The sequence below is a fragment of the Balaenoptera musculus genome, chromosome 8, assembly GCF_009873245.2.
Source record: "Balaenoptera musculus isolate JJ_BM4_2016_0621 chromosome 8, mBalMus1.pri.v3, whole genome shotgun sequence".
Classification (NCBI taxonomy): Eukaryota; Metazoa; Chordata; class Mammalia; order Artiodactyla; family Balaenopteridae; genus Balaenoptera; species Balaenoptera musculus.
Window position 1 is genome coordinate 102,923,943 of NC_045792.1, and position 8,914 is coordinate 102,932,856.

An 8,914-nucleotide genomic window follows, 5' to 3' on the forward strand; every position below is an offset into this window, starting at 1 on the left:
GGCTTGGGGGGGGAGGAGGGAGGTAGAGCTGTGAGCCTGAGACTACAGAGGCGGCTTTGGAGGCGTTCCTGTTGGTCTCGCCCCTGAGAGACGATTGGCTGACCTGCTGGGCCCAGGATGGGCCGGGGGCGGGTCCATTTAAAGACCTCGGGACAAAAGCGGTCGCTGTCTGTGCTCCGTGCAGACAGGTGCAAGCCCAGCTGGGCTGGATCCTCCGCGTCACCGAGCCCATCTGCTGGGGGATGGGGTGGGCTGTGTTTCCTTGACGGATTTTTGAGTGCCCCCAACCCCCGGCGGAGCGGAGAGACCATGGCCCCTCAGGGCTCCCAGGCCGAGCTGGAATTCGGAGGACCCCTGGGTAATGGGGCAGAGAGAGGGGGTACTTGGGGCCAGAGCTATGCGAGGGAGAACTGGAGGGTTGCGCTATGAGCGGGGATGGGGGCAGGATCTGAGGATGAAAGGCTTTGAGGGGTATCGGGAGTCAGAGGATCTAGGAGTTTGCGGGGGAGCGTCTGGAGAGGGGGCTGAGGAGGAACCAGGTCCGGCGGCTGCAGAGCAGGGGGTTTGTGGCATGGAGGACCGGGCGGACTAGGGGGAAGAGGAGCAGGATCCTCGAGCGGACCAAGACAGAAGTCAGAGAAGGGGGCCGAGGGCGGAGGCCGGGATGTGGAAGACGGCGACGGGAATGCTGAGGGGGCCGCCTGTGGGGGTCCGGGAGAGTTGGAGAGCGGACCCCCGCCGCGACTGCCCCCTTCCCCAGGCGCTGCGGCGCTGCTGCTGCTGCTTCCCGCCACCATGTTCCACCTGCTGCTGGTAGCCCGCTCGGGCCCGGCGCGCCTCCTGGGTCCCCCCCCTTACCTGCCGGAACTCGAGGAGCTGTGGAGCCCGTGGGCGCTGTTGCTGTGTCTCACCTGGCTCGGCCTGCAGGCGGCGCTCTACCTCTTGCCGGCGCGCAAGGTGCGGACGCGGCTCGCGGACGCGCGGGGGAGGCGGGCGGAGAGAGGGGCTTGGCGAGAAGAAAGACACCCTCAACCCTTAGCACCCTTTTGTGCCCACAGGTGGCCGAGGGGCAGGAACTGAAGGACAAGAGTCGACTGCGCTACCCCATTAACGGTGCTTGGGGGCTGGGTTCTTGCGCGGAGTTGTGGGGATGGGGGTGGAGCCCCAGGCCCGGTGGGGAGGTCTATGGAGATGAGCCCGCGACCCCAGTTTCTATTTTGTGCCTCTTTTACGCCCAGGACAGACGTAGGGGGTTCCACTGGCTCCCTCCACACCCCTCCTCCCTCCACTCCCAGCATTGCTGCCACTCTATGCACCAGAGAAGTGGCTGGGGTGACCCTAACGGCTTGGGACAAGGTCTGCGACCTCCCTGGGCTTTAGGCTGTGTGTGTGTGTGTGTGTGTGTGCGCGCGTGTGTATTTGGGGGTGGGGCGGAGGGGGAGGGGCGCAATCCCCAGGTCTCACTGTGTGCTGTGGTTCAGGCTTCCAGGCCCTGGTGCTGACAGCCCTGTTGGTGGGCCTGGGGGTGTCAGCCGGGCTGCCCCTGAGCGCGCTCCCGGAAATGCTCCTGCCCTTGGCCTTTGCGGCCACCCTCACCGCCTTCATCTTCAGCCTCCTCCTCTATCTGAAGGCTCTGGTAGCCCCTGCCTCTGCCCTGGCACCCGGGGGGAACTCAGGTGAGAGGAGTCCCAGTAGGGTGTGGATGCAGGCAGGCGGGGGGGCTTGCTTGCACCTCACCCTCCCATTATTCTCCAGGCAATCCCATTTACGACTTTTTCCTGGGACGGGAGCTCAACCCGCGCATCTGTTCCTTTGACTTCAAATATTTCTGCGAACTGCGGCCTGGCCTCATCGGCTGGGTATGCTGGGCATGGCTAAGTGGGCCTCCAGCCAGGAGGAGGGGTGGGATGGGTGAGCAGTGCCTGGGCTGCGCAGGGCCAATATTGTGCTGACATAAATCATTAATCGTTCATTCCACAAATATTTGTTGAGTCCATCATGTGCCCAAGCACTGCTCTAAGTACTGGGAGACAAAAGAAAGAAAAGTTACAGGAAAGAAAGAAAAAAATCTCTGTCTTCATGAAGCCTACATTCTAGTGGGAAAGACAGACAAAAAATAAGTAAAATATGTATCGCATGTCAGGGGACGCTAAGTGCTATGGGGAAAAAGTGAGGGAGTTAGGAGAGCAGGTGCAATTATAAATAAAGCGGTCAAGCGCAAAATCTATTTCGAGAAGAGAGAGTGATCCTGTGCTGCTTGCTGGTCAAAGCGGTGCAGAACTTCAAACTGGTCACTGGGTTTAGCAACCTGTCACTGGTAGCCTTGAAAACAGGCCAACTGTGTTTTTTTGGTTATAATCACCCATACTGGACTGTGGTCAAGATTTCCTGAAGGGTTTCTTGAGCAAGGTCCCTGTCACCCTGGAAACTACCTCATCCAGAGACGGGAGGAGTGCTGGGCGCCCGTCACAGATCTGGTTTTCAAGGCTGTTTCCTCATCATGTGTGAAATGGGATAAAGTAAGAGCTTCCTCCCAAGATTGTTGTGAGGATTAGAGGTGGTAACCTGATTGGCAGCCTCAAGCCCAGTGCTACCAGAATGGGGGTGCTCAGTATAGGCTGGCTGCCAGCTCATCATTATCGAGCACTTACTAGGTGCTTAGTGCTTCACACACATTATGGTCCATGATGATCTCCCTTTTCTACATGGAGGTGGGGAAAATAGGCTTTAGAGAGGGTAAGTAGCTTGCCCAGGTGGCGAAGCTGAGATTCAAAACCAGGTCTGTTTTTTTTTTTTTTTTTTTAATTTTATTTATTTATTTATTTATGGCTGTGTTGGGTCTTCGTTTCTTTGCGAGGGCTTTCTCTCTAGTTGCGGCAAGTGGGGGCCACTCTTCATCGCGGTGCGCGGGCCTCTCACTATCGCGGCCTCTCTTGTTGCGGAGCACAGGCTCCAGACGCGCAGGCTCAGTAATTGTGGCTCACGGGCCCAGTTGCTCCGCGGCATGTGGGATCTTCCCAGACCAGGGCTCAAACCCGTGTCCCCTGCATTGGCAGGCAGATTCTCAACCACTGCGCCACCAGGGAAGCCCAAAACCAGGTCTGTTTTAACTCTCAAACCTGAAGTGTGCAGTTTCTCCCAACAGTGCTCTCCCAAAGGGAACACTACAGGACACGGCAAGAGACAACAGGTCAGGAGGTGGTCCAGTGCAGTCTCTGTGCCCCTGGGTACAGGGGCTGGAGCCACTCAACAAAGGCCTGGAGAGTTAGTGACGGACAGCTGAGAGAAGGGCACAGGCGGGTCACTGCCTTTCCAGGCGCTGCACCTCACCTCTGTGGAGACGGACTGGGAACAGACTGCCCTGTCTCACCCGCTGTGCAACCCCCAGGTCCTCATCAACCTGGCCTTGCTGATGCAGGAAGCAGAACTTCGGGGGAGTCCCTCACTGGCCATGTGGCTGGTCAATGGCTTCCAGCTACTATATGTGGGTGATGCCCTTTGGCACGAGGTGAGGCAGGACTGGGCTAGGGAGGGAGAGGGTGCCTGAGGACCTCGTGGGGACTAAGCCAGTGTGTCTGGGTCCTGTCCCTGCAGGAGGCGGTCCTCACCACCATGGACATCATACACGACGGGTTTGGCTTCATGCTGGCCTTTGGGGACCTCGCCTGGGTACCCTTCACCTACAGCCTGCAGGCCCAGTTCCTGCTGTACCACCCAGAGCCCCTGGGGTTGCCCCTGGCCTCGGTCATCTGCCTCATCAATGGTCAGTCACGAAGGGGCAGCGTTCTCCCTCCCCCTTTCATTCGTTCACTATTTATTCAGCACCCACTAGGTAGGTGCTAAGCCTCACACCCTTCTTTAAAGCCAAGGGCTGGGTCCTGGGTCTCCTGGCAGACTGAGTCTAGGCTGTGGGTAGTTGGTCAGGGTCAGACAGAAGGCCCCTGACTGCCTGCTCACGCTTTCTCCCAGCTGTTGGTTACTACATCTTCCGTGGAGCCAATTCTCAGAAAAACACCTTCCGGAAGAATCCTTCTGATCCCAGAGTGGCTGGTGAGCTGGGTTTCTGGGGTGCCATGAAGCGAGGTCGGGCAGCTGGACTTCCAGGGGGTCCCCCATCCCACTACGTGTCTTTCCCCAGACCTTGAGACCATCTCTACAGCCACAGGGCGACGGCTGCTGGTGTCGGGGTGGTGGGGTATGGTCCGCCATCCCAACTACCTTGGAGACCTCATCATGGCTCTGGCCTGGTCCTTGCCCTGCGGTGAGTGGTTTGGGTTGGCGCACGGCAGGGGCCGTTAAGTGTGTGAGGGGCAGAGGTGGAGTGGTGAGCACAGGATGCCCAGTCTGGGTGTGGAATGGAGAACAGGGCTGCACCCCTGTTTTTTTATTTTATTTTATTTTTTTTCTTTTTACATTGGTGACCATCCTGGAAGATGGGCTACCATATGCTCTAATATAAGGTATAGTGCCAAATTCTGGGGATTTGTGGGGAGAGAGGGCTCATTCACCAAAGCAGGCCCTGGAGTTGGGGTGCGGCATCAGAGGGGAGTGGCATTAACACTGTACTTGGGAGGGATGCGCTAAGTGGAGGTAGTCAGGGAGCTGGGGATGGACTCAGGGTGTGGCTGGGCCAGACCTCTGTGACAGCCTAGCACGCCAGCACTCCCTGCAGACCTTGGGCCTTTCACCATGGAGCCCTGATGGCCCCGTGAGCCATTAGCTTTGGAAAACTTTGTGAACTGGGGGGCTGGCTGAGTGGTCAAGAGAGACCCCTTTCCCCACAGGGGTGTCCCACCTGTTGCCCTACTTCTACCTCCTTTACTTCACTGCGCTGTTGGTACACCGTGAGGCCCGGGATGAGCAGCAGTGTCTGCAGAAGTATGGCCTGGCCTGGCGCGCATACTGCCGGCGTGTGCCCTATCGAATCGTGCCCTACATCTACTGAAGCAGCTCCCCGTGTCCCAGGTCGGGCCACGTGCCCACCCGGCTGCCAGCACACCCAGCACCAGGAGCCTGGACTCACCTGGCACTCAAGGGCCTGCACCCTACCCTGCTCTGAGCTCCGACAGGCAGGGGTGAACAGCCTGATAGGTGGTTGGAGCAAAAGGGGAAAACGAAGCCAAAATGGAGTGGAGGGGCTGCTCTTCCTCCTTGGATAAACATCTGGAACGTCTGGTGCTGCTTCTCTCCCCCTCTGGGGCCAGGTTGTTTAAAAACCGGCTGGGTCAGCCCCCATCAGGGAGAAGCTGACAGGTGGTCTGTGGGCCCAAGCGTTTGGGGGTGGGTGGCACAACAGCTGTCACTCAGAAATGGGCACTGGCGACAGGGCAGACCAGTCACAGCTTTATTAATGACAAAGAGTGTCCAGTTCAGCCAAGGAGCTCCTCAATGAGAGTCCTCCGGGCAGGTGGCAGGGGGCCTCCCCAAAGCTGCTCCAGCTCCCCAGTGAGGGCTGCCACCTCCACGGCTGCCACAGTGTGGGCTCGGTGGGCCCTGGCGCAGTCTAGAGCCAGGGGTGTGAGGGCCTCCTCATTTTCGTTGATCCAAGACAGCAGGAACTGGCACTTCTTTCGGGCCCGGTAGAGGCGATCTCGTTCCTCATGGGCCACAGCTTGTTTCCGCGCCCGGCCCAGGGTCTGTGCCAGGTCCCCCAGTGCTGCCAACGTGTAGCCTTTCTGGTTGGCCGGGCCCTCGCCCAGCAGGATGCGGGCGGCCTCGCGCATGGCGCCCCGTGTGCCCAGGGGTCCGGGGGGATGCTCGCCTGCTTCCAGCACGTGGGCTGCGGCCTGCAGGGCCTCCTCGGTAGAGGCGAAGACTTGCTGGGCGCCCAGGACTCCAGAAACGCTGAGCAGCGTGGCACAGAAGTCAGAGAGCAGTGCCTCGTCGCCGCCGTGATACAGGGCAAGAGTGTGTGCGTAGGCGAACAGCACGTTGGGCAGCTGGAAGCGCACAAGCGGCGACGCCCGGCCCCTGCTCAGGCTGGCCAGCGTGGGGATCCGGGTGGGCACGGCAGGAGGGCAGGCCCCGGGGACGTCTCCGAGAACTGGTTCGGCAGCCGCAGGCTCATCCTTCTCGGGTTCCGGTGGCGTCCTCGCAGGGGAGGGCTCCAGCTCCTCGGCGTCACAGCCTGGGGCATCACCCAGCTCCTCCAGAAGCCGCGGCCCGGCGCCGCGACCCCACCACCAAGGCCGCCACGGGGGCAGCAGCCGCCCGGCCTCGCCTCGGCTCAGCAGCCGCTCGAAGGCCGCCTTCTCGGCCGGGGCCAGCCGCTCCCAGAGTCCTGAGAGGCCGCCGGGCGCCGGACCAGGCCTGAGGCCTGCGTCCTCGGGCTCATCCTCGGTCTCACGTTGCTGACGCAGCCGGAGTAGGGCGCTGGCCAGGCGGCTGGGAGAGGCGCTGCGGCCGCGCAGCTCTCCCAGCACCTGGTCACGGTAGAAGTCTTCGGCGCAGGTGCCATGCTCCCGGTAGCAGCGCAGCGAGCAGTAGGGCACGTTACAGCGAGGGCAGGTGTAGCGCGCTGGCTGGGCCTCCCCGGCGGGGCAGAAACCACAAGGCCCGGGCGGCTCCATGGCAACTGGCGCCGCACACCACCCGGGAACGCACAAGGGCAGCAGACCGGAAACTTCCGGCGCTTCTCGGTTACTTCCGCCTCTTTGCGGGGCCGACGGAGCGCTTAGTCAAAGCTCTTCGAGGACTCTCGTCAGTTTCCGCCCGCACTCGGAAGCCAAGCCCCACCCCTCTCTTGAGCCGCGCTTGGGCATGCGCCGGAACCGGTGGAGAGGTACGAGCTCAGTCCCGGGCTTCGGCGGAGCCCGGCCCTGCGCGGTGGGAGCGTAGGGAAAGTGCGTCCGGCGGACGCTCCGCCGGTACCAGCTCGCCCCCTAGTGGTTTCCTTTTTAGCACTATAAAGCGCTGCGGCAAAACCCAGTCTTTGCTAACCTTAATCTACTCTGGGCCACTAATTGTGCCAAGCCCATGGGAGATGAGGCGTCCCTGCGCTGAAGGGGCAGCCATTCTACTAGGGGACACAGACAAAGGGGAGAGTGGAAGAAGGCCAAGGTGGGGTACCTAGCCTAGACTGGGTGTGTTGGGGGCATTTCCCCTCTTGAGAAGAAGCATTAACAAATATTTGAGCTCCTGCTTGACTTCCTCATCCAACTTTAAAGTGCAAACTTCACAGTAGGCGGCGAAAACACACTGAAGAGCAAAATGAGATGAGGTGCCTGCCCTAATGGAGCTCAGTTTGTGGTAGAGTGCGGGTGACGACTCACAACCTGTGCCAAGCGCTGCGAAGCCCTGATCCATGGCACCCCTAAAAGCTCGCTCTGGTTCTTTGGTCCCTCACCTCACTCATATTCAGCCCCACCTCTAGTCAGCTCTGCCTTCAAAATACCTTGTCTCTATCTCAATTTGGATCATGTTTCCCTACCAAGATCTGGATGGATTTGAAGAGTCTGCTCATTTTTGCAGCCCCTTCACCACTGGTGGTCTAAGCTACTTGCTCAACTGGATGACACCAGCTTAACTGGTTTCCTTTTTTCTTGCCAGCCCTCCAGGAAAGTCAGCCAGAGAAAATACTAGATCAAAAGTCAGATCACATCAGGCCCTTGCTTAAAACCCTGACCTGTACCTGGACTCAAACCAAACTCTCTCCACATCTGACAAGACCCTGCAGGATCTGCCACACAGGTTTCTTGGCTGGAACTCTCACCATCTCACCGCTTGATCAGCTCCTGTTTCAGGTCTCACACATCCCATCGTCAGAGACCTCCCCTAGCTTATCTGTCCACCTGTCACACTCCCTTTTATTACAGCACCCTGCTTACTTTCTGAGGCCATTAACACTTGTAACTAGTTTCCTTGCTTTCCTCACAAGAATCTAAACTCCTAAAAGGGATGGGGGCCAATGTTTTTCTAGGAAGCTCACTGTAGAACTCAAAAATAGCCAATTTATTTGTGCACTTTCTAGAATGCAGGTGCTGATCTAAGCACTTTACGTAAAATTCTCAAAGCAACTCTCAAGAGATGATGGCAGTGGACTTCCCTGGTGGTCCAGTAGTTAGGACTTGGCGCTTTCACTGCTGGGGCCCGGGGTTGATCCCTAGTCGGAGAACTAAGATTTCACATGCTGTGTGGCGCAGCCCAAAGAGTCAGCCAGCTAGTGAATAAATGGAACAAGGATCCAAACTCAAGGCAGTCCCAAGTCTAGAGCCCAAGGTCTTTACCCCATAGTATGCTGTATTCCAAGAACCAGCAGGTTCAAAAAGCTTAGCAGAATGAACAAATGGGTATGCATGTGTCGCTGGGAGGAAACCTGAATCAGCCCCAGAGAACTCCAATTCTGAGAACACTGAAACAATCAACTGAGCCACCTCACCTGTGATTAGGTTAGCAAGGCCCATCAGGTAATCAGAACAAACACGATCACTGCAGTACTAATGTAATCAGGCAATACTTTCTGAAGCTGGGGCAGACCAGATTCCTGGTCTGGATTCTACTAAAGCCACAGCTGGTTCCAAGTGCAGGGAAATGCTAGACTGGTGTTCCATGATACATCTTCTACTCAATCAATCTCCTCCTCTCCATTGCTGCCGCTATAAAACCTCTCCCACCACGATGATTCCTGCTATCTTCTGTTTAAAAGAAAAAGACCGAAAATAAGAAAGTTATTTGGAAGTTAATTATCAAGTTATTTGGCATGGGATTGGAATTTTCCTCAACTCTCCACCTGAAGGGCTGGCATTTATGGTTACCAGTTTTCACAGGAATCTTTTTTTTGTAGTTTACCACTCCTCCACCTCCACCCACAAATCCCTGCCAAGCTGCTAACTCCTGACACCGCCAAGAAAACCAAAATGAGGCCTCACTGTTCTTCATACCACCAGCCTTAGAAGCCACATCTCTCCCTGAGGCT

General features: G+C 57.8%; 2 protein-coding genes across 4 annotated transcripts; one reads left to right on the plus strand and one right to left on the minus strand.

The window, feature by feature from the left end:
- The first annotated feature begins 157 nt into the window (after positions 1 to 157).
- Positions 158 to 5,175, plus strand: TM7SF2 (transmembrane 7 superfamily member 2). Of its 3 annotated transcripts, none has more exons than XM_036859586.1 (10): positions 158 to 358; positions 761 to 957; positions 1,059 to 1,113; positions 1,482 to 1,676; positions 1,756 to 1,859; positions 3,389 to 3,508; positions 3,595 to 3,763; positions 3,970 to 4,050; positions 4,139 to 4,261; positions 4,785 to 5,172. In XM_036859586.1, exons 1-10 carry the CDS (start codon positions 310 to 312, stop codon positions 4,943 to 4,945), a joined length of 1,254 nt encoding a protein of 417 aa, XP_036715481.1. In that variant the 5' UTR covers positions 158 to 309; the 3' UTR covers positions 4,946 to 5,172. The 3 variants fall into 3 exon arrangements, with proteins under 3 accessions (XP_036715481.1, XP_036715482.1, XP_036715483.1); XM_036859587.1 differs by having other exon boundaries at positions 162 to 358; positions 818 to 957; positions 4,785 to 5,175; XM_036859588.1 differs by lacking the exon at positions 1,482 to 1,676 and having other exon boundaries at positions 162 to 358; positions 4,785 to 5,175.
- Positions 5,176 to 5,321: 146 nt separating this feature from the next.
- Positions 5,322 to 8,819, minus strand: ZNHIT2 (zinc finger HIT-type containing 2). The gene has a single exon (XM_036859589.1). The coding sequence runs from the start codon at positions 6,567 to 6,569 to the stop codon at positions 5,370 to 5,372; it is 1,200 nt and encodes a 399-aa protein (XP_036715484.1). The 5' UTR covers positions 6,570 to 8,819; the 3' UTR covers positions 5,322 to 5,369.
- Positions 8,820 to 8,914: the final 95 nt, after the last annotated feature.